The sequence below is a fragment of the Zonotrichia albicollis genome, chromosome 18 (genome assembly GCF_047830755.1).
Source record: "Zonotrichia albicollis isolate bZonAlb1 chromosome 18, bZonAlb1.hap1, whole genome shotgun sequence".
Lineage (NCBI taxonomy): Eukaryota > Metazoa > Chordata > Aves > Passeriformes > Passerellidae > Zonotrichia > Zonotrichia albicollis.
This window is the reverse complement of record NC_133836.1, coordinates 3,205,913-3,233,726: the sequence shown is the minus strand read 5'-3', so window position 1 is coordinate 3,233,726 and position 27,814 is coordinate 3,205,913. Positions and strand designations below refer to the sequence as shown.

At 40.2% G+C, this 27,814-nt stretch overlaps 2 protein-coding genes across 3 annotated transcripts in view; one reads left to right on the top strand and one right to left on the bottom strand.

Annotated features, from left to right (window-relative positions):
- KNTC1 (kinetochore associated 1) overlaps window positions 1-13,249 on the bottom strand; it is a 34,016-nt gene extending 20,767 nt beyond the window's left edge. The window contains exons 1-28 of the mRNA XM_074554144.1: window positions 13,016-13,249; window positions 12,269-12,400; window positions 12,025-12,145; window positions 11,543-11,658; window positions 11,164-11,236; window positions 10,465-10,542; window positions 10,309-10,343; window positions 9,969-10,079; window positions 9,022-9,115; window positions 8,575-8,627; window positions 8,199-8,311; window positions 7,783-7,837; window positions 7,025-7,123; window positions 6,601-6,644; window positions 6,433-6,498; window positions 6,269-6,344; window positions 5,968-6,093; window positions 5,785-5,874; window positions 4,168-4,233; window positions 3,724-3,785; window positions 3,233-3,344; window positions 2,374-2,517; window positions 2,098-2,154; window positions 1,916-2,017; window positions 1,572-1,688; window positions 949-1,092; window positions 585-683; window positions 14-117 (exon numbers count right to left, since the gene is read on the bottom strand). Of these exons, the coding sequence (XP_074410245.1) occupies window positions 14-117; window positions 585-683; window positions 949-1,092; window positions 1,572-1,688; window positions 1,916-2,017; window positions 2,098-2,154; window positions 2,374-2,517; window positions 3,233-3,344; window positions 3,724-3,785; window positions 4,168-4,233; window positions 5,785-5,874; window positions 5,968-6,093; window positions 6,269-6,344; window positions 6,433-6,498; window positions 6,601-6,644; window positions 7,025-7,123; window positions 7,783-7,837; window positions 8,199-8,311; window positions 8,575-8,627; window positions 9,022-9,115; window positions 9,969-10,079; window positions 10,309-10,343; window positions 10,465-10,542; window positions 11,164-11,236; window positions 11,543-11,658; window positions 12,025-12,145; window positions 12,269-12,394 (2,483 nt within the window). The 5' untranslated portion in view covers window positions 12,395-12,400; window positions 13,016-13,249. The remainder of the gene's footprint in view (window positions 1-13; window positions 118-584; window positions 684-948; window positions 1,093-1,571; window positions 1,689-1,915; window positions 2,018-2,097; window positions 2,155-2,373; window positions 2,518-3,232; window positions 3,345-3,723; window positions 3,786-4,167; window positions 4,234-5,784; window positions 5,875-5,967; window positions 6,094-6,268; window positions 6,345-6,432; window positions 6,499-6,600; window positions 6,645-7,024; window positions 7,124-7,782; window positions 7,838-8,198; window positions 8,312-8,574; window positions 8,628-9,021; window positions 9,116-9,968; window positions 10,080-10,308; window positions 10,344-10,464; window positions 10,543-11,163; window positions 11,237-11,542; window positions 11,659-12,024; window positions 12,146-12,268; window positions 12,401-13,015) is intronic.
- On the top strand, window positions 13,233-27,425 carry RSRC2 (arginine and serine rich coiled-coil 2). Of its 2 annotated transcripts, none has more exons than XM_074554151.1 (10): window positions 13,233-13,361; window positions 15,843-15,999; window positions 16,553-16,596; window positions 19,205-19,395; window positions 20,328-20,471; window positions 23,869-23,991; window positions 24,088-24,167; window positions 24,716-24,948; window positions 26,381-26,470; window positions 26,762-27,425. In XM_074554151.1, the coding sequence occupies exons 1-10, from the start codon at window positions 13,356-13,358 to the stop codon at window positions 26,939-26,941; spliced, it is 1,248 nt and encodes a 415-aa protein (XP_074410252.1). In that variant the 5' UTR covers window positions 13,233-13,355; the 3' UTR covers window positions 26,942-27,425. The 2 variants fall into 2 exon arrangements, with proteins under 2 accessions (XP_074410252.1, XP_074410250.1); XM_074554149.1 differs by lacking the exon at window positions 13,233-13,361 and adding an exon at window positions 17,515-17,592 and having other exon boundaries at window positions 15,901-15,999; window positions 19,183-19,395.
- Window positions 27,426-27,814: the final 389 nt, after the last annotated feature.

The window sequence follows — 27,814 nt, the reverse complement described above, 5'->3', positions numbered from 1 at the left end:
GGGTGCTGCTTACTTGGCATGGTTCATTTGCAGGTGCTGTCTGACCAGCTGCTCCACTGCTGCACTCCATGGCACCACAGCTCCCTGCATCACCTGCAGCACTGCATCAAACTTCAGCTGCAGAAGGGACACAAACACAAAAGAACTTATTTCCACTTTGCAAAATAAGTTTCAAAGTAGTCCCTTGAAGTATTGTTCATGTGTGACTGATCCCTTTGGGCAAGTATTTTATTTCCTTGCCCAATCTTCGCTTGCATAAAGAAAGGCATCATATGATTGTCAAGTTCAATTAGAAAATGCTTGCAGTCATTTATGACACTGTGGTTCCATATATATTAAAATTGGTAAAATTTAATATATATTCTATATATATTAAAATATTTTCCATGTGATGACATCACAACTACAATAATATCCTCAAAAAATATCCCAGGGGAGATGGCTAAAATAGAATAAGTAGATAACATCATCACGTACCATTTTCTCACTCATTAAAAATCTACTCAGAGCATTGTGTAAAAATCATATTTTGCTGTGAACTGATGTGCTGGAGTGCCTTGATGCCTTTCATGAAACATACTCACCTCAGTGTCAGAGATGCAGCCAATGACAGCCACAGCCTTGGCCTCCCAGGCAGTCTCAAACACTGAACTGGATCGTGTCCGACAGCGCTCCAGCAAATCCTGTGTTTTCATAAAGGTGATCAGAACACTTGGAATCAGAAAAGACAGGAGTATCTCATAATATGAGCAAAAGTGTGAGGTTTTCTGGGCATTAAGGGATTGTTTCATAACTGAAATAGTAATTATCATTAAGTTCATTGACAGGAATAGGATTAATCTAAAAGCTGGGCCTAAAATTCAGTTGTAAATTTAAACATTCATCAGATTTGGTTTCTGCTTTCTGATGTTGAAATAGCTTTCTTCAAAAGAAAAAAAATAGGGATACCTTAACATACTGTAGAAGAAGCTCATCTTTCTGCAGGTTGTGTTCACACAGGTAGGGTTTTATAAACTTCTCCAAAATTGATGGGACGAGCTCTGGTGCCAAAATTTTATCGAGCATGCGAAACACAATAGTGGTTGCATTTTCCTGGGCAGCAAGCAGGAAAAGGCCAAGTTAGAACATCACAAATGTCAGTGCAAGGCCATTTTCATCTCTGGTACATAATCCAACATCCAGAGGCCACTGAAATAAAGATTTCCCTCTTTAGAATCTTTAAAGAATCCCTTTCTAGCTCAAATAACCCCTTTCATCCACAAAGCTTTTCTTGCTCAGTTGTGCTTTCAGTCTCTCTGTTGCCAGTCCTTGTTCCACAGTGGGTGATCTGTAATAACCTGCAAACCACAGAGTCTGAGCCACAGCCTCTCAGTGCCTTAGGTTGTATTTATAACCTGAATTGAAAGAAAATTTCTAGCACAACTTCTCAAATAGTCTCAGCAGCTTATGGCTGGAAATTGAACCAATACCCATCAGGATTTCTTTTGTCTGATTTTAAATTACATGTTATAAGATTCTTCTCCTTTTCAGAACAACCTGAAAAGCACTTTTTCAAGTGTCTGCAGTGTTACCTTTTCAAAATCACAGAATGCCAGCCTGCAGTTGTATTTTCTGTACAGATTTCTCAACTCTTGTAAATCATTTACCAGCTTCTTTAACCTCTGTATCTCTTCACAGTCACCACACCTCTGAAACAGTGTTGAGAAGTGAAATGTTAGGAGACATGGCCATTGAGAGGCTGCCATCTGCTTTAAATCTTTAAAAATATGAAAATTGGAATTCTTTCCTTTCATGGAATTGAGTCTGTCTTCCCCAAACCCACCAGTGATCTAATGATCATCCACTCCAGCTCCAGCCCACAGCATCTGTTTGAGGTTTCTCAGTAGCAAATTCTTGTATTTGTTAAGTTTCTTACCAAAGGAGTCCACTTGCCAAAAGCTGTCACTCCCAGTTCACCTTGATTCTTACTTGTAAAAAAAATCTCAGCCACTTGGAGTCCATTTTCAGGCCAGTTTGCCTGTCCAAAAGAATTGATATCAGCAAACCATATGATACATTTAGAAATACAGGATATGCCAGGTTTCTGCAGTGTTTTACCTTGTCAGTTAATTCAAGGTTTCGAGCAGCTTGTTCCAGCCATTTTGCTAATATTTTCTGGAAAGAAAAACCAATTATAATAGAGTTATGCCATCTATTAAATTTGCCATTAGAAGCTTCTTTCTAAAGAAATAATTTCAAATATAAATGCTAGGGAAAAGAATCCATTTGAAAGACAGAGGAACACGTTCCTGACATTCAGAAGTCTGGAGGATTGACAGTAAAATCATCTTAGTGTGAGAAAATGACAATTTTTACAGTTCTTAAGTCACTCACCTGTCCATCTGGCACAGCCCTTCTTGAGAAGGGGATCACAAAATTTTTAAGCCACACACAAAGTTCCTTCAAAGGAGCAGTGAAATGGATGGCATTGAGCAAATCCTTCAGCATTTTCTCATCAAAGCTGCTTTCAAAATCAGCCTAAAATATGAAACCAGAACAATTACAGATCCATGGGGGAAATGTTCATCTGCTACTCTGTAAAGCTGTTTCACTAATAGGAAGAGCCAGTAAATTTCACAAAAACAAAGAGAAAAATCTCAGTAGTCATAGGCAGAAATTAAATTAGGCTGTGTTCAGTAAAACTAGAGTTTGGTGCTGTTAAAAAAAGACCTAATTGAAGGAATTTCTTTACAAATGACACTGTTCTGTTACTTTCACACTCATTCTATAGCTCTGTCTTAGTGAGAAAACAACAGACATGGAACTGAAGGTCCTGCACTAAAAAATAAAATAACAGCACACACACACTACCTGAAATGTGTCATTCAGAGTGAGGAGTCTGTGATTATTTTTAAAGGATTTTAAGGTAGGCAGAAAACATCCACTTAAATCTCAGAGCTGTGCTTGCAAGAAAGGGAGTGGAAGATTCCAAGCACTGCAGGATAAATCAAATGGCCATGACTTAGAAATATGAATTCTGACACCAGAAATACCAGTTTGTTCCTAAATCAATAAGAAATTCAGCCTGCTAAGCAGCCAGGTGAGCAGGTAATCACTGTGGGAATGGATGAGAGGCTGCCATGCACCTTTGCTTTCTGAGGAGCTGCTTTGTAACAGCACCAGTGAAATCAGGCTGGAAAATGGAAGAGATTTAACCCCCTCCATAAACTCCAGAGATTCTGTGCCACCTCACCTGATGCCTAAGCCAGAGGTACTGTGCACAAGGCAAATTCCCTTCCTCCAGCTGGAAAACAATAATCTTGAACATGTCCTCATTGTTCAGGAACTCTGTCCAAGCAACGCCACTAAAAGTGAGGGGGAAGAGAAGCTTTGTTAAATGTCATTTACAAAGAAATTGGGGAGAGAACTTCAAAAGCTTTCTACTTCATGCTTGATGTTGTAAGAAACAACAGGAGAGGTGCTTTGTGTTTGTTTAAAATCACAATCCCTCCCACACATCTTGAATTAAAAACCCCAACTATTTAAGTGGATGTGCAATAGATAATTTATGTTTTCAATACATAGGATGACTCAACCTCTGCATTCTCCCATCTCCAGAGCACAGGATGGGAAACTTAAGAGCTTGAAGTTTAATGAACTCATATTAAAAAACAAAAATAACCTTCATTTCAGTGGTACAGTCTAAACAATCACAATGAAATTTATTTTAAATCTTAAACCAACCTGAATTTCTCTAGTCCAAAAGCTTCATAGAATGTTGTAAGCCTTGCCTGAGCTCTCAACACCTGAATGCAGAGGAGATTTAAGGTTAATGTCTGGCTGAACATATTACATGACATGATTGGAGCACTGATTCTCCTTGGAGGCAGATGAGGCCAATTTACAACAGAACTAAACAAAAACCAAAATGAAACTCCAAAAAGTACTTTAAGAAAGGTTCTGCCTACAATCTATGGAGCATCTTCAGTCATCTTTCTGTGACTGAAGGAATGGCTTATTTCTGAATCTGTCATTACTGTGGTTCTCTTTCATACTATAAAATATCATTTTGTGTAGATTTTTTAAAATTCAGCAGTAGTTTACAGTAGTAATTTAGATTTACAGTTTGTACAACTCTAGAGTACAATTGTTTATATGATACTGTAGATCCAAAAAATTTGTCCTCACCTCAGCTATGGACACTGGAGCCCCATCAGATGGTGGAGCATTGGTTCTGTTCTCTTTCTTCAAAATCTGAAAAAAGGACATGAAAGGGGTTGGCTGACAACTCAGAGCATGCCAGGCAGGACTGTGAGTGCACAAAGACATGAGCAACAGGTCAGGACTCCTGGGAATTGAGATTTTACAGTGTTAGATTGAACCTAATTCAATTGGGCTAAATCCCAAATAAGGAAATGTGGGCGTGGATAAATCCCAAATAAGGAAATGTGGGCAGGGCTAAATCCCAAATAAGGAAATGTGGGCATGGCTAAATACAAATAAGGAAATGTGGGCATGGCTAAATACAAATAAGGAAGTGTGGGCAGTGCTAAGCTCAAATAAGGAAATGTGGGCAGGGCTAATCCCAAATAAGGAGATGTGGGCAGGGCTAAGCTCAAATAAGGAAATGTGGGCAGGGCTGCACCCAAATAAGGAAATGTGGGCAGGGCTAAGACCAAATAAGGAAATGTGGGCAGGGCTAAAACCAAATAAGGAAATGTGGGCAGGGCTAAATCCCAAATAAGGAAATGTGGGCAGGGCTAAGACCAAATAAGGAAATGTGGGCAGGGCTGCACCCAAATAAGGAAATGTGGGCAGGGCTAAGACCAAATAAGGAAATGTGGGCATGGCTAAATACAAATAAGGAAGTGTGGGCAGTGCTAAGCTCAAATAAGGAAATGTGGGCATGGCTAAAACCAAATAAGGAAATGTGGGCAGGGATCAATCCCAAATAAGGAAATGTGGGCAGGGCTAAGCTCAAATAAGGCAATGTGGGCAGGGCTAAGCTCAAATAAGGAAATGTGGGCATGGTTAAATCCCAAATAAGGAGATGTGGGCAGGGCTAAGCTCAAATAAGGCAATGTGGGCAGGGATAAGACCAAATAAGGAAATGTGGGCATGGATCAATCCCAAATAAGGAAATGTGGGCGTAGGTACACCCAAATGAGTAAATTGTGGGTGGGGAAAAGTCCATATAAGGGAATTTTTTCCCCTTTTTCTCCCATTTTATTCCTATTTCCCCCAATTCTCCCCTATTTTTTCCCAATTTTTATTCCCATTTTCCTCCCAATTTTATTCCAATTTTCCTCTTATTTTATTCCTATTTTTCCCCAATTTTTCCCTTTTTCTCCCCAATTTCCCCCCCATTTGATTCCCATTTTCCAGCAATTTTCCCCCATTTTTCCCTCCAAAAATTCATTTTTTTTCTTAAAAAAATTCAGTATTTAGAATATATCTGATCTAATTCAAAAAAGGTGACCTACTTTGAGCTTTAGTTTGAAAATTAATATTTTAAAGGTATTTTAAAAAACTGCTACTCAAAACTAAACCCTGCTTTGTGATACAAAAAAAAAAAATCTGTGAGCTCTTTCTTGCCCTTGGGCAATACCAAGAACGAGATTGGAACAAGACTTGCTGCTTTTTCATGGCTGGTTACAAAGGATTTGTTTGGTTACACAGGATTTATAATGCCTTTACTTTTGCCTTTTGGAATGACTGTAACTGCTTTGTGCCCCTCTCATGTTGTACAGAAGGGTGGAATAGAAGTTGAAAAGTAGAAGAAATAGAAAGAAATAAAGCCCTTACCCTGACTTTAGCATAATTCAGCATTTCTCGTGTGGTTTCATACAGTGGCCACGGAGCATTGATGCAGTAATTCACAACAAACTGGCTGTCCTGTTGGCATAAGGAAACAACTGAAATTAATTCCAAGATCCTTTATAATTTGAATTGTTTTAGTAGGCAGAGAGGGTAGAAATACAAACAAACCTGAATTTTTTGCAAATTTTCTTTGGCTTCATTGCCAAGATCCAGCAAGGCTTCCTGGCCATAACTCCCAAGAGAAGCTGAAGCCAGTTTCTCTAAAATAGTGTTGGCCTTTACTTTGTATACAAGCTGTTTAAAAGATAATACAAATATGGTGAGCTGTTTTAAAAGGTAACATCCTACTGCCTTGGTAATATCTGTAATATTTTTAATGCTTTCTATTGGACTATAGAGCAAAGACCTTCTCATAATTTCAGTTATACTGATTAATCTCTGATGTGTTTCTCATGAGTGAACAACTCACCTCAACATCCAGTCCAAACTGAATAGCAAAATTCTCTGCTTCAGTGAATTTGTGTTTGTGCAGTAAACGACTTAGTCTGGGGAGGAAATAAAATAAACCACTTCAATGTATGTCCAGATTAAAAAATTGATAATCCTACAATGGTTTTTCACAGAAAGCAGTACCTATTTTCTGGCAAGGCTTCAGTTAAACTTCTCATCACAACGATAGAAACTGGGTCTTCAGAGGGCCTGAGGATGAGAGGGAATTCTGTGAATTTATCAACTCTATGTGGAAGTAATTTGCCACTTTTATATAACAATGAGACAGTTACAAACAAAATATTATCTTACATCTGATGCTTTTCATGAATTCCTTCCAAGAAGTGTATTGTATCCTGTAGTGAGCAATGACAGAAACCATCAGGTAAAATGAACTGAATTCCAAATAAATCCAGAGCATTTTCCTATGCTAAGAGGACTTTAAAAAACTTCCCTCACTTTTTAGCTGTAACAGCAGCAGGAACCACTGGCAGTGCTATTGAATAGTGCAGGAGACCTCAGACTAAATTGAAATTGTTCAGTTTGTTTCATAAAAGGATATTTTTCTCTGTCCTTTGGGGACATCACTTAATCTTTCTTTGTATGGTTCCTGCATAGTTTATAGCAGAAATTGCTTCTAACCTAACAAGAATAACTCACTACCCTCTTTAATATTTACACATATTAAGACAACTACATTGCTTCAAAGAACAAAAACAAAATCATCCAAACCTACAGTGCAAATCCCACTTTGAACAAGGGAAGAAACAGGAGACACTTCCAGAGAGTAGAGCTGCTGCATAGTGGGCAATGCAAAAACCATCAGGCTTCTCATCTATTAAAAAACAAAAGGGAGAAAACAAAGAAGTCAGAATTGCTTTTTTTCCCTTACACTGGTGTGAGAGTGATATTTGCAGAACCATTTCTGAATTCTTATGGAAATACAGTAGGACTTTTTATGAAATGCAGGTCTTCAGTTTGAGGAAATTTAATGAAGGTTCAGAGGTTGCCTCCCCCTCTCTCTTTCTCTAGGCCTATTATGTATAATTCAACAGGTTTAATCTAATTTTTAGAATTGCATAATGTTCATCCTGGTATTTTATTTCAGTTGCCTGCACTGACTGTAGCTGGGGGTAGATGCTGAAGGCAGCAGAGATTGTTCTAAAGAAATCTGGGTAGGGATGTAAGATAATAACACACACATTTTGCTGCTCTTCCTTGTCTGCCCACCTTAATAAACCAAACAAATAAACCCCAAACCCTCCATAAAAACCCCAACCAGGGCCAGCTTGGCCTGGGCACCCCCACAGGAATCCCAAGAGCCCTCACTTGCTACACCCTGAGATGTAAATGGCCACATTTCAGTGTGGATTTCAGCTCCCCAGAATCCTCTGTGCCCCAAATATTCTGCCACCTCCATCCCTCTCCCCCTTTATTTTTCCTATGAGCAATTGCAAACAATTAAGGAGCAGAACACAGAATAGGAGATTTTACCTGTTTGGCATCTGGCGTTGTCATGACAATCAGTTTCACATTGGCAAGCCCTTGCCTAATAAATGAGAAAGAGATAAAAAAAGCAAAATTTGCTGTAGGAATCTGAGGTTAAAATTGAAATATTTTTGTTTCCATGTTTCAGAAAATTTTGCATTCCATGACAACAAATACATTTAGAAATCCCTTTATATTTGAATATATAGCTGAATAGTTTCTAGCACTTTCTCCCACTTCAGAACAATTGTTACACTTTTTCACACATTCTGTTTAATCTTAATTTTTAAGAAAAGGAATTTCTAACAAGGACAAGCTGTTTTGCACCAGCATCTGGGCCAAAATAATGAGATATTTCATAAAAATCACAGCACCAGACAACTTCTCACTTCTCAGGGCTGGTGCTGTAACTCTTCACTTACCATGTGACTTGGGAGGAATCTGACTCAGTAGTGAGAAGAAATTCTTCAATATGTATTAAAGGCCAATCCCAAATTAGAGTGAGAGAATAAATATCCCATGTGCTTAAGATGTTCTAGATTAAAAAAAAAAAATCAGACATGGGTTTGTATTTTCCTCATAGAAGACAGTTTTTGAGCAAAATATTACATTTCTTGGCTTAAATAATGAATAGGAGTAGAATTAAAAAGAAACACAGGAAGATCAAGATGCTCTTGATATAAATGAATATAAGCACCTTCATTTTACAGAAATTTCACTTTAAACCTTAAAAAATATGTTTACAAGCTGGTTCAAGAACATTGTAAAGTGAAGATTAAAGCAAATCATTACCCATACCTCTGTATCCAAAACAAACAGCTGATTGTCAAGGACTTGAAGTTTTGCAGCACCTAAAAATTATGAATACTCATATAAATTCATTATTTTTCTTGAGATATGTATCAGAAGCAAAAATATATTCAAACACATAACCAAGTATTGGAAATCTCATGGTTCAACCTCATGGAACTTCCTAGGACTGTGTAATGTTTAGCTTAAAGTGAATTGTGATTTATGTCACTAAGTTAAACTGCAATTTTGAAGCCACATTTTGGCTGTACCTTTACAAAATTGTTCTGTTGGGTAGATGTGAATTTATTAAAAACAATGAAATTAACTGAATCAATGAAAATGAAATTTAATGAAATTAAATTATTAAAAACAATGAAATAACCAAAAATTAGTACATTCTGCAATTCAATATGAAATCTACACTTGTTTATAAAAAGATAAAACTTTCTTTACCTTGGATCAGACCTGAATCAGCAAAACTTTGAGCAGAGACCAAGGCATTGGTGGGATCCACCTCCCATTTGGAGAGCACAAAATCACCTTTACCCTGTAAGGAGAGGAAAAGTAAAATAGGGTTAGACAGGAGATGTTTGAGCACTGACATGTCTCCTTCTGCCATTGATCTTGAACTTGGAGAGCTGCAAAACTAAATTTAACTTTAGTCCTCTACTGATGTTCGGAAAAAAACATTGATTTCTTTATTTTTAATTTAACATTTTTCCCCTCTCCTTTCAAGACCAGCCTTTGTTACAGTGATTGTTACACTCAGCAGTTTTTGGCCCTTTGAAAAACAGTATTTCAAAATATCCACTTTTCTTTCTCATAGAACATAAAAGCTGGATGAAATTACTCTGGGCCTACTGAGGAAAATCCCATTGAATTCTACAGGCTTCAGAAAATCAACTCCGAGAACTTGTTTGCAAGTTTGCAAATTACATTTCAAAGCAAGTCTATATTTTAATTTCTTTATTAGTTACTGTATTTAATGAATGCTTAAAAGCTTTGTTGAATTAGACCTGGTTATTTTAGCAGGCCTTGTTGAATGAGAAGCTGATTGGAAGAGTCTTGCCAGCTTTGGTTTTGTCTGTGAGCTCAAGGATAGGATCCATAAACAATCCAGCCTGGACAGACCAGGAACCAGTGATTTCAAAGCTCAGAAACTCAGGGTGAAAATATTTTCCCCTCATCCATCACAACAAAGTCATTTTGGAAATGACAGCAGTTATTTCTTTATGAGAAAAACCACGGACAGGCTGCACAAGTGACAACCTTTAAATTGACAGTGAAGGAAATAAAAAGCTGATAAGCTGCTTGAAAAAGAGAGACAAATTTTGTTGCAAATCCAAAAAAGCCATCACTGATCACATGAAAATTGTTTTGATCATAATCTTAGTGCTTACCCCAAAGATCAGATGGATTTTGTTGCCTGAGCTGCTGATGACAAAGTCCTGACAGCCCAGGCTGTGGTGCTCTCCTGTGGCAATGAAAGTTGTCTTTATCTGTCCTTGTAACTTGTGGGTGGCAGAGCAGGGATGGCCACAAAGGGGAAAGAAAAAAGATTTGTTTATAGAACCAGTGGATAAAAATCTCTGCTCATTTCTAAGTGTACAGAAAAAGTAACAATCCCAGCTGTGAGGGGGAATGATGGACTGGTAAATACTCAATGGAATTTACAGAGCAAACTTTGGTGACAAACCCTGCACTTTTAACAATTTAACCAGTTTTGCAGGTGTTTCTTACTTGCTTTGCTGTAGTCAAATCCATCTTCTCCATTGCTAAATAAGGAAAAAAATAAAATCAGCGTTAAATAAACTTTTCAAAAAGGCACAAAGGAAGTTTTTGAATACAGGTTTCCCTGTTCCAATGAAATCCCAAGGGGTCTGTAGCTCATCCTACCTTCCTGTGTTTTTCCAAGAGGGACACACATAATGCAGAAGCATCCATTGCTTGTGAGAATGAACATGTGATAAACACCTAAAAAACCCCACAGAAATATTTCAAACTGAAGTATTCAAGAGCAAGTAAAGGGAAGACTTGCTTGTAAACAGGACAGTGAAATAACTGACCCCAAAAAAATCATCTGACCAATAGATTAGGCTATTTTAAACAAGAATTTTGTCATTTCCAGCTAGGAGCAGAACATTATAACATAACATAACATAACATAACATAACATAACATAACATAACATAACATAACATAACATAACATAACATAACATAACATAACATAACATAACATAACATAACATAATATATTGTGACAGAACAGGGCTGGGAGCTTATAGAACAGAGGCACTGAACTCTGACAGAAGACAGAAGGAATTCTTCTTTTTTTAAGCATTTTCATATGTTTAGCACAGTCTCAAAAGAAAAAGGTATTGAATTCTGAATATTTGTTTCCTATGGCATTCGTAAAATAATTGATGAGATAAAGAAACTTCTACAACTTTGCTTTGCATTGTGCACATAAAACTAATTTTTCTTTATTTTCTGTATTACTTATTTTGTAATCTCTTTCCCTGAGAGCTATTAAAGGGGAACAAAATCACAAAAATTCAGACAAAGGGGGAGAAAATAATCATTCAGTTCTTACCTGCATCTGCATTATCTTTAACAAAAAAGAGATTTAAGTAAGTCTTTTCACTTGTAGATTGTTCAGCCAAAATCTAAAATAGGAACAGCATAAAGACTATTATTCTGTATTTCATTAAAAATATTGAAATATTGATCATCAGTTCAAACTTTAAACTTTTTTAATGAAGGTTCTTGTTTCTGCATGCCATTCCTAAATAGATTTTCCTTATTCATCACTCATGGCAACAGAAGTGCCCATTTCAGCTGTTTAGTTGGAATATGTGGTCAAAAAGGCAAGGATGTTTATATTTTGGTATTTGGAAAAATGATTTTAAAACCCTCAAGAAAGTCTGAGAACAAAATGTTCAGAGCAAAATTAAATAGGAAAGTGACTGTACCTTTGTTAGCAAGGTTTGTTTGGATGGGATGTGGATGAGATGTAAACTGCCACTTCTCTCACCAACCACAAGGAATTGCTTGGCATGGCACATACCCACAACATCCACGTTAGAGTCTGAAAAGGTTCATGGCAAAATGTCAGATATCAAGATCTGGGTTTTATGAATAAATATTAACACAAGAATTGGACAACACAGTGTCCCAGATTTCTTCAAAACAAGTTATTCTGACTAAATGAAATATAGGAAGAGGCCTACAGGGAGTGGTTTTGGTATCCAGTGAGAACTTAGAAAGGCTTCTAATGAAATTGTACTGAAATAATTGTCTTCAGAAGCCAAAATCACTTTTTATTACTTAGGTACTTGCTATAATGCTTCCCTTTACAGACTAACCAGACACTTGCTATGTTTTCCTGTACAAACAAGGTATTTTAAAAGCCAGTTTTCACTTGCCAAGTGGAATTCCAAAGGAAAGAACTCACCAAACTGGATGTCCATGAGAAGAGAGAGCCCAGTGCTGTCCAGAAGTGCCACAGATCTGTCCACAGCAACAATGCTGCCATCCCTGGAGCTGCATGCATGGAGCTGGGGGTTCACAGAGACCTGGCAAGGGAAAGGTTCTTTCACACAGGAACACTCCAGAAAACATGGCAGAGGAGCCCAGGTAATTATTAAACAAAAAAGACACATTAATAAAGACAAAAGCATGGCTTTGATGGGCTGTACCTTCTCTGAAGATGTGATTTGCAGCAGAGAATCCACCTGGTACAGGGCAGTGCCACACTCCTGGCCCAGCCCCACCGGGAGCTGCCCGGTGTCCTCGTTCAGCAGGAGCTCGATCTCGTTCCACATCTCTGCCTGGGATAAACATTGCAGGAACACCTTGTAGAGCAGACAGCTCTAACCTGTAGCTACAGGTTTTATTATTTTCATTAGTATTTATTAGTACTGTCTGGAGGCACTGTGTACAAGAAGACTCGTGAGGACAAGGAGTTTGTTTAAAGCCAAATGAGCAGTGTGGATCCCGGCCTGGCTGAAGGCAGCTTGGGGAGATTTCACCAACTGAATTCACTGCCAGTGCTCTCCACCATGCTGTAAGTGTCCCTTCCCTCAGGGACCCTCATCCTCTCTGGGTGACAAACCCCAGCTCACAGGGACCTCCATCCTCTGCCCTCAGGGAACCCCTGCCCTTGACAGGGGTGACAAAGCCCTGCCCACAGGGACCCCAGTCCCTCACTGTGACCGGTGACATCGCTATTTCCAGAGGGACCCCTCACCGGTGATACTCCCGTCCCCTCTGGTATCCCGCTCCCCTCACCAGTGACACTCCCGTGCCCCCGATCCCCTCACCGGTGATACTCCCGTGCCCTCAGGTACCCCGATCCCCTCACCGGTGACACTCCTCTCCCCTCAGGTGCCCCGATCTCCTCACCGCTGACACTCCTGTCCCCTCAGGTACCCCGATCCCCTCACCGGTGACACTCCTGTCCCCTCAGGTACCCCGATCTCCTCACTGCTGACACTCCCGTCCCCTCGGGGCTCCCCTGACCGCGCCCCCTCGTCCTCTCCCCGGTTTCAATTTGGCGGGAGCCGGGACAGGCTCAACGGGTCGCGGCTGCGGCCAAACCTCCTCGAAGGCGAAGGCGCCTTCCCGGCCCATAACGCCCCGCGCTCCCCCGCGCTCCCCCCAGCGCCACATCCGGGCAGCCGCGCTGAGGGCGGGCGGGGCCGCGCGATCGCTGTGGCCGCGCAGCCGAGCGAGGTCGAGCCCTGCGAGGACGTTGCTGAGGGGCGGCGGTCCGGGCGCTCGATCATGGCGGTGAGCGGCGGTCGCTGCCGGGTTTTGGGGCCAGGGTGGCGGGGAAGGGGCTGTGGGGGGCAGAGCCGGAGAGGGCCCGGTCGGGAGCCGTGTGCGCGGAGGCACAAAATGGCGCCCGCCGCGCCTTGGGCTGCGGCGCCATGATGGGCTCGGGGAGGGGCGGCCGCGCTGCTCCGGTCGCTTCCATCCCCGGCTCCAGAAGTTTCTGCTTCGTTCCTCGGGGCTTGGGGAGAGGAGAAGACTCGCTGGGACTGAGCCCTGGTGGATCCATGGCTGTGTGGAGCAGTGCTGTGGTTGTACTGGCGTTTCTCGTGGGGACTGTGGGGCCAAGCTTCCCTGTGAGGGGAGCGACCCGGTGTCTGGACCATGCTGAATTTTCCTTTCTCTACTTTTCGCTGCACTTTTTCTTTGTATTTGGTCACAGGCTTTTTTGCATTCAATTAATTCGCTCCTATCCTGCTTTTAATGGTTAATATCGATGGGAAACGCCTCTGCTGTAGTTACCACTATGCTTCATGTTCAGGCAGCGTTTAAGAGTGGTTTTATTTTCTCTGAAAAAATTTTGTGATCTGGTGGTGTACAAAGATATTTCGCTTCTAATTGTGTTGAGGAATCAGTAAGAGTTACCGAAGAGTTAACCTAAAGTGGTCAATTTTTTCAAAAGTTGTTAAATAGTTTTGAGTGGAAAAAAATCCCCAAAACAAACAAACAAAAAAAAAAAAACAACAACAAACAAGCAGGGCTGGAAAGTGAGCAAACTTTTTAAAGCTCACGTTAAGCATTTTGCGGTGTCTAATCTGGTAATTAAAGTTCTTGTTTTGAAAGTTTGATAAGTGGTGAAACAGAGCCAGGGGGACTTTAAACTTCTGGAGAAAATTAATTCTTATATAACGATTTTTAATTTTTTTGTTATATAACTTACACTGTTAAGAGGAAGGTACATTTTTCTGTCAAAGGACTTTAATTATTATTACTTTGTTTTTGCACTTTAAGATGCTACTACTGCATTTAGAGGTTCCTCTGAAGTGTAGGTGAGGGACTTATTCAGGGTAACACTGAGCCTGGTGCCAGTCTGAGAGCTGAGAATAATCTCAGTGAATTCTGTCAGGTTTTTAATTGCTGTGTTTGTTTTCTGTAGCGCTGATTTCCCGGAGGTGCAGAGCCCAAGGGCACTAAGGAGCAGCACTGTGTAAATAATGGCATTGGTAGCCTTGGAAATCGTGGCAGTGGGCTCAGGTTCACTTGGATAGTGTGTTTGAAATCCCACCTGATTTACACTCAGAGCTGATATTCTCGTTCTTCTCAAGTAACTTCACAATGTAAACAGTAGTAGCTGAAATATAAATCCAAATATTTACCTGTAGGGTGTCATGAAGAAAGTGTGCTGTTGGCACACAGTGTATTGGTGACAGTTTGTAATATCTGTGGTGATTTAAGACAAAGTAGCTGCTTTATTTTCAAAGCAATGGATATAAATGAGCGTTTGAGAGGGCAAACCATTGGCAAACCATTCCACCATTGCAGCTGGTGGGAAGCTGCAAGTTGAAGTCCTCTGCTATATAAATTGTCTCTCTGGATAGCAGTTCTGGGCCAGATGATGTCCTTGGTGACATCTGCTGCAGCCCCACCATGTCCAGGAGGTTTGGTTATGGCTGGTTCAGAGGAGATCAGAGCAGGAGCAGTGGGGCTGGGAGATCATTCCTGGGAGCCCGTTCACCCTCTGTGTGTGCTGCTCCCTCTGTTCCTTTCAGGGCACTGTGCACCCCCTGTGCTCCTTTACCCCTCACTCATTGAGTCACAGAGATGTCACAAAATCAGGTTTTGGATTTAATCCTAGATCAAGGTTTAGAAGGAGTGGAGGGAACATCTTGGTTTTCATTATCTGGTAAAAATGTGATCTTGGAGCAGGTGTCAGTGACCTGTGTGTGGTCTCCTACAAATAAATCTTTTTGCAGAGATGCTGTTGAGGTGTTTCCTCATTCCAGAGTGAGCTGTCTAACCCTAATGCCCCTTCCTGCATTTCCCTTCAGAGTTCATTCTGTGCTTCAGAACTCTGGGATTTTGTGCTGTGCCTCAGTAATGCCCAAACTTGTCACTCAGATCTGTTGGGACAGCACTGACCTTAAGTAATCCTGGTCATGGAAATGCTAAAAAGTGATTGACCTCCAGACACCATTTAGAGAAAACTCTGCCTCAGAGTTTGGTGTTACTGATACTCCCAGAAGTACATGGGAAAAGTAAAGTACAGTTTATTGTAGTGAGAGAATAAAATGTGAGCTTTATATCAGTTCTCTTTATTAAAATCTTGACAAATCAATCTGTATGCAGTTGCACAGTTCACTACAAGTCTATAAAGCTATTGCCTAAGCATGGGGTGAACACAACATTGGCTTAACAAAAAAATAAAATTAGATGTCTCTTTTTTGTCTTGGTTTTCAGTCCTAAGGTTCTGTTTCTTGTCAATGCTGTCCTTGTCTATAGGGTAGTGATACAGAACGAGATGGAGTAGTCCCAGAAAAGTCCTCTCCAGAAAGAGAGAAGAAAAAGGAACAATCAGATGCCTCCAGTTCCCCCAGAACATCAAAGCATCACTACTCGAGATCACGCTCACGCTCCAGGGAGAGGAGGCGGAAATCAGGTACGGCCTCGATGGGGGCAGATTCTTGGGCAGCTCAATTCTCTCAGAAACAGTTTTGGGAAAACAGACAGACTTAGCCTTAGTAACTTGTTAGAATTGGGGAAAAAATGGATCTCCTAACTTTTGGGGTGTATCCTAAATATTGAAACTGTTGAGGGAAAAGGTGTTATCAGTGTTGAGGGGATCAGGGAGGGAGGGCACGTCAGAGCACACCAAACAGGAAACTGTCCCATTTTGTTTCAGTTTGATTAGATAAGCATAGGCTGGAACACTTTTGCAAAGTTGTAACAATAAGGTTACTTGGCAGAAGAACATGATTGCAGTGTGATGTGGGTTAGTTTTTCACTGTCAGAGCTTAAATAAATGCAAAGCACTGGGACTAACAGCCAGAGTTTGCTTTCTGCCCTAGATACTCAAATAGTGCTGTTTGTCTTTTAAATCTTTATAAATCCATCCCTTCAAGGGGTGGAATAACTGAAAGGAGCTAGAAAGATTATAGCCAGGTGATCTCCTCTTTATCTTGGTAAATGACAGTAAATGTTTTCTTCTGCAGATACTGAAGGAAGAAAGCACAGAAGCCGGAGCAGAAGCAAAGAGGTAATTAACCCTTTGTAGCGTTTAGGTAATTGTACATCTTAAAAAGTATCTTGTAGTAATGCACATATGTGTAAGCTTATATAAATGACTTTATGGTAAGTACAAGAAATTGAGAACTTTAAGCTTAAAAATGGATATGGAGAGCCTTTCATAGTGAAGCATGATTGCAGCCATCATGTTGACAAGGTAATAGTTTTATAGAAAATGCTTTCAGAAACTAGTAACTTAATTTCTTTCTTTTTTTTTCTTTTTTTTTTTTTAATTTTTGTGGAAACATCCAAAAGAGAGAGTTCATGTGGAGAAGTAGAATGGTGTTCTTGAACACTTTTACAGAGCTTCCATTATCCAAAAGCCTTGGGTGGCCTTGTTCCTGGTCAGTGTTCAGGACTTTGAATAATACATACCTGTCTGCTTAGGTGTATTAAAAGTAATTTGCCATCGGACTGAGCTCTGTTTATTGCATCCTTTAATTGTAAAGGCTGTCATGGCTTGACAAACAAGCTGAGTCAGCTGGAAATGCCACAGTAGCAGCAAAAATTTCAGAGGGCTGTCTCTTAAAATAAATGAATAAGTGTGTGTGTGAATATATAGGGGAGTGAGAAGAGACAGCATCAATAATGCCTTAAAAATAACTGGCTCGCACACCAGAGAAGAGCTGAAACAAGCAAAGCAGGAGCATCAAAATAGTCATAAAGAAGCTTAAGCCATGTGGGGCACCAGGCTGGAACAGATAAGGCACTTTATAACCTCAAACCCGGGTCAGGAACTTCTCCTTCCCCCATTCCAATGGAAGCTCTGTTAAAAAAAAAAAAAAAAAAAAAAAAAAGGAGGAAAGAAAAATCTAGGCGAGTTTTTGTGAAATTGAATAATCTATTGTCTAGCTCACATGATAACATTTCTATAATAAATCATACTCAGCGTGCTAATGCGCGAAGAGACTGAACTGAAGACGCTGCAGACTCAGATAGCAAAATTATAAGCCTACTTCATGATAAGGTAACTATTAGTCATTCAAACTCATATTTCCCTTAAAAATATCTTAAATCCGTTATGGGATATAATGGTGGTTTTATTACTAAGTGTGTGTCTGGAAAATGTGATTAAAAAACAAATTCTAAGACTCTTTTTAATTATTAAAAAAAAGGTGTTTAAAATGCTGTCCAGTGCTTTGCCAGGCTGTTGGATCTAATCTTACACAATTTATGTAGCAGCTTTTAAGTTTTTCAGAGTGAACAAATGAGAAATGATCTCCCACAGTAGATGTACTGTTGTCATTCTTTTGCAAGATTAAGCTCTGTCTGTAGACTAAATGCTGAATATCAGTAATTCTACTTAGTATGTGAGAACAACTACGTAAATAAATATATACTTAAAATTAGTGTACAGGTAAACTCAGATGTAAGAACTGATTATTAAAGGAGCTAAGAATAAAATACTGAGAAAACAGGAAAATTATGTAATATTCTTGCTTACTTGATGAACAATAATCGAGTGTATTTAGAAATGGATACATATGAATAAAGAATTAGGCTTGGGTAAAAAGCAATTACAGCATCTTCTCCAGACTCATTTGAGAGAGAGTTCTGATGGAAGAAAAGATGTTATGAATAGTTAACATATTTAGATAAGCAAGAAAACCAAACAAACAACTTCTGAATAATTGGGATTTATCTAAAGTGAATGTATCGTGCTTAGTTTGTGATTTGAGCAGAGCATTATTTAAACATAAGACTCAAGTGGGCTATGCTTTTGTGCCAGAAAGGTTTCAAAACACACTGCATGTATTAAGAAAGGGTGTTGATGTCACGACTTAGTCTCTGAGGAAAGCACTGGCAAAGATCAGACCTGACCTTGCTAAATATTTTTGGCATTGCAGCTATAAAAAGGAATCTTTTTTTTTTTTTTTTTTAAGAGGCACTGCAGGAAGGAATTGCGGTATAGTGGAGCAGCAAATCTGTAATTTAAAACTACTGTGGGAAGTCTGAGTGGTGCATGTTCATTTGAAATACTAAAAATGGGATGTCAGCCATGTAAATTATCACTTTGCTTTGTAAAAATTGTTGGAAGTTTCTGAAGAAAGTTTTGCTCTAGAAAATAATTACCTAATGATGACTTGAAGGTTTTTTTGGTTCTAAAAGCAAAATAGTTTGTCTGGAACTACGTGTGGATTTTAGTAACTTTCTACATGGAAAGCTCAGGCAAATAGTAAATAATCACTGCAACTGTGTTTATATATATGCATATTCATAAATTATCAGGTTCTTTAAGATAGGTCCTTAAGTGCTTGGAATGGAGGCAGTAATGAAATGACAGATTTTTTGTTACAATGCTGTGAGTCTCATATGGAAGCACTGTAAAGATACCTGGATGGATACCTTAAAAATCTTTTCTAGACAGTGGGAGGAGGGAAAAGGGGGAAGATGATAGTGTGCATTTACAGCTTTGGGTAGTTGGTGGCATTAGGTAAAGCAGCCGTGGCTCATGATTGAGTCACTCTCCTAAGGTTACTAATGTTGCATCACAACTTAGCATTTTTATCTTCTGATACCCATACTAACTCTCTTTGTTGCACTATTTTCCTGAAAGAACCAACTTCTTCTTAAAACAGGCAAGAAGACATGAATCCAAAGAGAAGTCCTCCAAGAAGCACAAATCTGAAGATCACAATGACAAAGAGCATTCTTCTGACAAGGGAAGAGACAGCCTAAATTCATCTGAAAATGGTGAGGAGAGGCATAAACGCAAAGAGAGAAAGTCATCCAGAGGGAGGAGCCATTCCAGATCCAGGTCTCGGGAAAGGTGAGTTGGTGCATGGGATTGTTGTGTGAGTGCATTTCCAAAAACCATCTTTGGAATTATTGTAGAGTTCCATTCCTGACTTCGTGTAAGGCATCAGTTCATGTTGCATGTTTCAGTTTTCACTCAGTAGTGCATTTGTAGAGAAGTTCTTTTGCAGATTACTTTGAAATAAAAGTACAAAATTGCACTAAGACCTTTTGTAGGAATGTGTTTTACACTTAAATTGGTATAGAAAATACTAAACAGATTATTAAATGTACCTTATTGTCAGTGACAGGAAAGCAAATACACCTTACAGTGACATGGCTCTTTACCTCCTAAATCAAGAGCTTCCTCAGAGGGACTGCTGGCCAATCCTGCTGGTCTGGTAGCCCACCCAGCACGTTCTGAGGGTAGGAAAATTCCTGGGACAGGCAGGCTGCTGCCAGCAGAGCTTCTCCCTGTGTAGCTGAGGGATGTGCAGCAGACAGAGTAGCAGGAACAAGCTTTGGCTCGTGACAGGCTGAGGAACTGCAGGTGACTCACAGGCTGCCATTGGGCACCTCTTCACAAAGGTCTGCAGTACCATGGAGAGGAGCAGGGTTGTGTTGCCTTGGATTTAAGACTCCTGCATCAGATTAGTTTGGCTTGTGTTTGTTTTGAGGTGTACACTTTAATGAACAACTAAAAACAGCAGTGCTGATGAGTGTGGATATTTACAGAAACTGCAGCTCAGTTGTGGCTGGCAGTGGGCTTGGGTTCCTTTCCCATTTCATCCTTCAGACCTACAGCTTAACCTGTTCTGGGCATGAGCATTTCCATGTGTAGTGTGCAGTCTCCCCAGCCTGCCTGATGCATTTTGCCCTGTGGTGGTGATCCCATGTGTGAGTCCCAAAGTACAGACTGCATTTGGACACGGGAACCCGTGTGAGAGTTGTGGGCGTGTGTTTCAGACGCCATCGGAGCAGAAGCCGCGATAGGAAAAAATCCCGATCCCGCAGCAGAGAGAGAAAGCGCCGGATCCGATCCCGCTCTAGATCAAGGTCCAGACACAGACACAGGAGCAGAAGTAAAAGCAGGACAAGGAGCAGAAGCAGGTAAGTGTTACCTTCCATACACCTGGTGATGTTTGGTTGGATGTTGTGGTGGGCTGAGGGGATGGGTTCACCAGGTTACGTCTGTTCAGTGCACTTAAATGTGTTTGGCTTTTTCTCATCAGTACTGGGAGCAGGTTCAGGACTGGGCACTTTGCTTGGTCTTACAGAAACATTTTTCCTGGGCAGCTGAAGTGTCTCAAGCTCTTGGCTTTTCATAGTGTGACTTCTTGTTAGCAATAGTACTGAAGTGGGAAGAGGTGAAGAATAAGATACAGGTGACCCTTTCCTGTGTTTGATACAATAGTAGTGTCCTTGGCATACTGCTGTATTTATCCCTTCAGTTTGTGTGCATATGATAAAAGGAAAGTTTATCTGGGAATCATTGGCTGTTAGAGCAGATACACAGATCAGAAGCTAATTCTGATCAGCTCTACAAAGTCAACTGAATTTTTTTGTGAAGTTGCAATTGGTGTGGTGCTAAGAGAAATTTTGGTTCAGATGGATTTTTTCTGATGTAATGTACTCTTCAATGTTAGTGATTACCAGCTCCTCTTTGCAAGTGCAGCTTGAGAATTTTTATCACATTAATTTTTCTCCCTGAGTGCTTTGATTTCTTCCCTGAATTCTAGAAGCACTTGATCCAGACACTTACTGGCTTGGTCTGGGTCTGTTTGACAGAGTTGAGTTTCTGTACCTCACCTGGGATATCCTGGAGTTGCCTTTTTCATCTCTGTGTAGAAGTTAATGGTTTTCAATACTGATAATGCATTCACTATTTTGGTGTAGTCTCTGTATCACCTTTGCATTCTTAATGCCCTGTAGGATTTTCTCAATGGTGAAGCTGAAATAAACTTAATGAGTGCTACAGATATTTTGTTGAAAGTAGTTTAAATGAAAATCAGTGTCCCTGCAGAGCTGCTAGAAAGTGTTGACTGTTCCAGTTCTCTCAATAGTGTTTTCACCAGAATATTTTTAATTGTTCTATGACTGGTTATGACTACTCAGAATTACAGTGGAACATTGGAGTCTTAACCATCACACTGGTGTAATGCTGCAGCATCCCTTGTGAAAGTGTTCAGAAGATTTACCTTTCTGAAGAAGTAGTTGAATTCCCTGGTTTGTGTCATGTTTTTGACATGCACTTGCTACCAAACATTGAGCTGGGGTGAGTAGAGCTGGGTCTGCAGTTGGTGCAGTTACTTGTGTTCAATGGATGGTGTTTAAGCTGCATTCAGCATGTTGTGCAAGGCTTCAGCTCCCCGTTTTTTCCAGTTATTGTAGATGATGTGCTCTGTTTAAAAGTCACTTTGAACATTGTGTGTATTGGCTCCATGAAAACTTCATGTCCCAGAATAGATTTTGGCTTTTGCAGTGGAATTCAAGTTGCCTGAAACAGAACATCAGATGTGGGAAGAAAAAGTAAGGGATAGTTAGAGCTTAGGAATTTCTGCAGCTGGAAACAGGCCTTGGGGTGCTGGAGGACATACTGCAGGAATCCTTTTGTTTTAAGTTATATTTGTATCTCACAAATCCTGGAGGATGGAAGTAAATGAGACATAAGTCTTTTTTATTTGGAGCTAGAACACTTCATCAAGTTCAGAGCTTGAAGTCTGGAAAAGAAAGTGACTTATGGGGCAGTCCCTAAGGCAAACTCTGCACAAGCCAGAACAAGGTGATGTGGAAATCTGCCTGCTAAAACTCACCTGTGAAGGGAATTCATCATTCCTGACATGCAGGTTTTGTTGTGTTACAGTGAGCAGGCTGTGACAGAAGCATTTGTAAAGAGCAGAGCTTGACCTTCTCTTGATGGTTCTTTGCATAATCTCAGGCTCAGATTTTCAGGGGATTTGTTCTCATGGGCATTTAAAGCAGTCTTTTGGTTTGTGAGTGCATAAAACCTCCTGGCAGTTCTGCAGTGGTTTGGCTCTGATTAAGTGCTAGGTGGAAAAGGTGACAGCAGCTGCTTGTTTCAAATGGAAATACTTCAATACAAAAGCTCAAATATTTATTTCCTTGATATTTACCAGTGCAATAAAGCATCACAGACCAAAGACAAGACCAAACAACCATAGTCAGCACGGCAAAAATGAAGGTATCTTTGAAACAGGCATTACATCTTATCTCAGGAATGCAGATCTGTCACTGCCCAGTGCCTGAATCTGCATCTTGCCATCTTCTCTGAAAAGATAAGTCTTGCCTCCTTTGTATTCTACCAGATTTGTCGTGTGAACAAGGATCCTTTTGTAACTTCAGTCTGCATTTCATCATGTTTGTAGATGCTGCCCTGGTACAGAAGAAAGAGAATATCTGCGTGCCATGGAAAGGGGCTGTTGTCAAGTTAGCCATTATCCCATAGCTGTTGTCCCAAATGAGTGTAATATGAGAATGAGAATAATAACATTTAAGTTAAAAAATTACAGAAACACCTTTGTGCATCTCAACTTATGATTATGGCAAATCTGGGAGAAGTGTGAGTGATAGGAGTGATATCTCCTTTAAATTAACCCTTGTGGAGCACTTCCAGTGTCTGTGACTTCTTGGTTTGAAGCACCAGTGTCAGAGGCTTAAACTGGGATAAACCCTTATCTCCTGTACTGCAGATATTGATGGTCCTGGCACAGAACTGCTGCTCATAGCACTTTTTATATGTGTTTTGGGTGGCTATTGTTTAGATGGGATTAGATAGAGATGTCCTAAGAATGTCTCCTGCCTGGAAGGAGATGGAGAGAAGGTTAGTGAAGAAGACTTGAACTGAATGTTTGGTATTTTAATTAAAAATACATTTTAACTGTGTTCTTCTCAGATGCTCAGGCTCCAGGTAATTCATGCTTCAGAGTTCTCTTCCCTAGAGAAACCCAAGACAAATCACATTTCAGCTTAGTAGAGTCCCTCAAAGCACATTTAGGGAAGAGGATACAGAGGGGAGAGTTGTAGTAATTTCCTGAAGTGCTACTCCACTTTGTAAATGGGCCCTCTTCAAAATGCTTCTTATTAACATAATTACAGTGCTTTGAGGTCTCTTATGGTTTTAAAACATTCTTCTAGCTTGATTCATTCAAATTCTCTTGCAATTTTGACCAGAAATTAGATGATTTTCCTTAGGATTTAGAATCTCTAGAGCACATCTATTTGTTCTGAACACTGAGTATGAGAGGGTAAATGAATACCCAGAATTGTACATTCTGTTATAGCTGGAAATCTTCACTTTCACCTCTGTGTAAGAACATCTCAGTGTTCTTACAAGGCGACTCTTGCAGTATAAACTGTCTGAAAGCTTTTCTTGAGAGCTCCAAATGAATCATCAACCAAATTTTCAATATTGTGATTAAATACTTCATAAAATATTAAGCTGCATTTGTACCTTCATTGTTTTAGCAACTGTTAAATTTGGTTACAGAGAGCGAAAGAAGAGAATTGAAAAGCCCCGAAGGTTCAGCAGGAGCCACAGCCGGAGCCCGAGCCCGCCGCCCTTCCGGGGCCGAAACACAGCCATGGATGCACAGGAGGCCTTAGCCAGAAGGTCAGAAATTGGGGTGCTTTTCATGATATGTGACATGAATAAGCTCCTAATGTTGATTTTTCATGTGTAAATATTTTTATTTTTGTGTATCTCTAGGCTGGAAAGAGCAAAGAAATTACAAGAACAGAGAGAGAAGGAAATGGTTGAAAAACAGAAGCAACAGGAAATGGCTGCAGGTAGTGTTTGTGTATGAGATGAATTCTGAGCAGTAGCATGAATGGAGGATAGATGGGCTTACAGGAGTGTTGCAGTCTTACCCAACATATAGACAGGTTGTCTTAATGGAATTGTTAATAAGAAAAACAACAAGAACTAGAAAATATTTTTAAAAAACAAAACTAAAAATAAGAAACAAAACCCCAGCAAAAACGATTGGGATTTCTTATTGCTTACTGAGTGTGCAAGAAAAATGTTGTGTGTTTGGCTATTAAGTGATTTCATGATGGCCACTGGGCTGCTCTTTGCTCAGGGGTGTTTAGAACCACAAAGTGCTTTAGTTTCACTTGGAGTTTCTGGTTTACTAAAACTCCTGGAGATACATTTCTTAGTTGAAAAATCACATCTCACTTGTTACCTGTGCACTTCCAACTTCTACTGAAGGGAAGTATTTGGGTGGTTTGGCTTTTTTGTTTGTTTCTGGGGCAGGTTGGTGGTTGGCTTTTGTTTGTGTTGGGTTTTTTTCCCCAAAATCCAAAGTTCTCCCTTTGTTCCCTTTGTTGCTCAGCGGCCGCAGCCACGGGAGGCTCCGTCATCAACGTGGCCGCTCTGCTGGCCTCGGGGACACAGGTGACCCCCCAGATTGCCATGGCAGCTCAGATGGCAGCACTCCAGGCCAAGGCACTGGCAGAGACTGGCATAGCTGTGCCCAGCTATTACAACCCTGCAGCAGTGAACCCCATGAAGTTTGCTGAGCAAGAGAAGAAGCGGAAGATGCTTTGGCAAGGCAAAAAGGAAGGGGTAATGTTGGCTTTTCTTACCTTTTCACTTCAGTCTGCATTTCATGATGTTTGTAGATGCTGCCCAGGTTCCAGACAGAAGAAGGAGAATATCTGAATGCCATGGGAAGTGGCTGTTGGCAAGTTAGCCATTATCCCCAGTTAGCTGTTGCCCCAAATGAGTGATAATAACATTTAAATTAAAAAATTATAGAAACACCTTTGTGCATCTCAGCTTGCTGGTTATGGTAAATCTGGGAAAAGTGTTTGGGAACACTTGTTTGGGAATATCTTGCACTCAGTTTAAGAATGCTAATGAGTGTTACTTCCAGCTTTCATATCTCTTCTCTTAGCAAGTTTAAACATCAGCCTGAAATAAAACTTAAGTAAAACTAGGAGTTGGACTTTGATCCTTTTGGGTCCCTTCCAACTCAGAATACTCTGTGATTTAGGAATGAAAGGACTAAGATAATTGGTTTTTCAGTGATAAATGGTTGTGACACAAGACTCAAGGAAACCCTGAATGTCATAAAGCTTCAGAGGTGTAGTTGGATCATAGTGTTATTTTTGTGAGTTTACCTACAGCTTGTAACTAAACATCAAACCCAGGTGGTCTCCCTTTACTGGGGAGGGATTGCTGAGGTCTGGAATGTGTAACCCCCCTTTTCTGGGACTGTAGAGATTTCTCACATTGTGTCCTCTCCAATTGCAAATTTCAAAGGCAAGGCTGTTGACCTTGCTGGTAACATCTCAGGAGCACAGTAATGCAATATTAACCTAAGAAAAATCATAAATACAAATAAGCCTTCAGGCTTTTGTGCTCTGTCAAATCCCTTTGCAATTAGTGAAGTAAGAAAGGCACCTGTGGCAGTTGCTTTTTCAGAAAGTTGCTGGGTTTTAGTTGAGCTTTTACCTGCTGATACTGTGGAAAAAAATGTCCACTTTATTATTTGTATTTTTGTATTTTGTTCGTCTGGAAAAGAGGTGTTTGTTAGGCTGTTTCCATCTTGCAGCAGTTACACAAGCAGCTCCCTTACCTTTACAGACTGTTCCTAAGATGTGACAAACAAACCAGTTTCCATGGCAATGCTGGGAGACAAAAGGGAGGGCAGGAGAACCCTGAGGGCTCTCTGGGCACTTCTTCCTGAATTGTGCTGGATATTGATCAACTGCAATAAACAAATTCATTTTACCAGAATTCTGAATTCCAACCAAGCTTCCAGACCTTTGGAAATGCCAAAGGAAGGAACATTGCTGTGTTTTGAACATTATGGTTAGAAAAGCTTCCCTCACAAGGAGCTCCTGTGAGGATGCTGCAGGAGGAATGTCAGGCTTGGAAACCTTTTACTTCCAGCTGTGGTACAGAATGGATTTGTCTCCTGCATTGCTCTATTGTGCTATTAATGGAATCTTATGTAAAAATGTGACACTTTTTATTTTTTAAATCTGAACAGGACAAATCACAGTCTGCAGAAATATGGGAAAAACTCAATTTTGGAAACAAGGACCAAAATGTTAAATTCAGAAAACTGATGGGCATTAAGGTAAAGAATTCTGAATATGTAATTAAGTTGATTAATTGCAAGATAATGATTTCACTTTCTATTTTTAGTGTACCTTATCCAGTAAAGATTTTAAGTTAACCTGATGTAGTTAAGAGCTTTTAAGTATTTCAATATAATTAAAAAATCAACTGAGTGAAGGCCTGCGTGTTTCTTGACAGAGAAGATCTGCACTAGAATGTTGCAGCAAAAAACCCAAATGCTTGAATTGTTACTTTTATAAGAATTTGTGAGCCTCAGCTGCCAGAGCTGATGTTTGTGTTGTGTTTCCAGAGCGAGGATGAAGCTGGCTGCAGCTCCGTGGATGAGGAGAGTTACAAAACCCTGAAGCAGCAGGAGGAGGTGTTCAGAAATCTGGATGCACAGTATGAAATGGCCAGATCACAGACTCACACACAAAGAGGAATGGGATTGGGGTTCACATCTTCCATGCGAGGAATGGATGCAGTTTGAAAAATGAAAAACAAACAAACAAACAAAAAAGGCTGTTTTGAAGTTTGAGACTGTGGAAGGTTCTTGTTCACATGTTGGGTCCTTGTTCACCAAAAAGCTAGCATTCTAGCTTGCATGGGTGTTGCATTGACTTTAATTTATTGAAAAATACAATTTTTTTTGTAAATATCAGATTAGTGATACTGGTGTTAGTGTTGTAATCAGGTTATACCCACTTCCATTAAACTTGACAGAACTAGAGGAGGACAGTATTTTTTAGTTAAAGTTCTACTTTTCAAACCAAGCAGCAGATGGGAAGAGCTCATACATGGATATTTCGTGTCCACTGTCTTGTGTACTTTTGTACTTTAACCTTGTACAGTTATTTTCAATTCTTGAAACATGAAAGAAACATTGTGTAGATGTTATTTAGCGGTCTGGGCCAATAGGCACATAATCCAGTGCAAAAAAACTGGTTAATAATAAAGACATTTTTTTTCTCTAAGGTCATATAGTAATTTGTCCTTTGGGCCGAACTCCCATAAATAATTTAAGAGAAGGGAAAAGTGAAGGAGGTTTTGCTTTGGTTCTTTTGAAGTAGGATTTGCCTAAAATACTGCAGTGAGGGGCCTTGCTGCAGATGCCCTGTTTCAAATACTTTTGCCCTGCACGCTGCTCTCTCCACCGCTCACCGGTTCTCAGAATAGGAAGGAAAACTCCAAAATCGGGAGCGGTGCCGGTTCTGGAGGCAGGAACGCGTCCTCCATTGTGAGTACGACAAGCGCTGCGGTGCCGCCTCAGCACCTCATCGCCTACACCTCCCAGCGTGCACCGCGCCTCTCAGCCCTCTGACTCTGCGGTCCGCCCCCCGGTGCACGCTGGGAGTTGTAGTCC

Excerpts from the sequence above, each read along its gene's own strand:
- RSRC2 (XM_074554151.1), top strand. Across the intron at positions 24,949-26,380 it reads GGCAAGGCAAAAAGGAAGGG|GACAAATCACAGTCTGCAGA; the intron begins GTAATGTTGGCT and ends AAATCTGAACAG. Across the intron at positions 26,471-26,761 it reads GAAAACTGATGGGCATTAAG|AGCGAGGATGAAGCTGGCTG; the intron begins GTAAAGAATTCT and ends TTGTGTTTCCAG.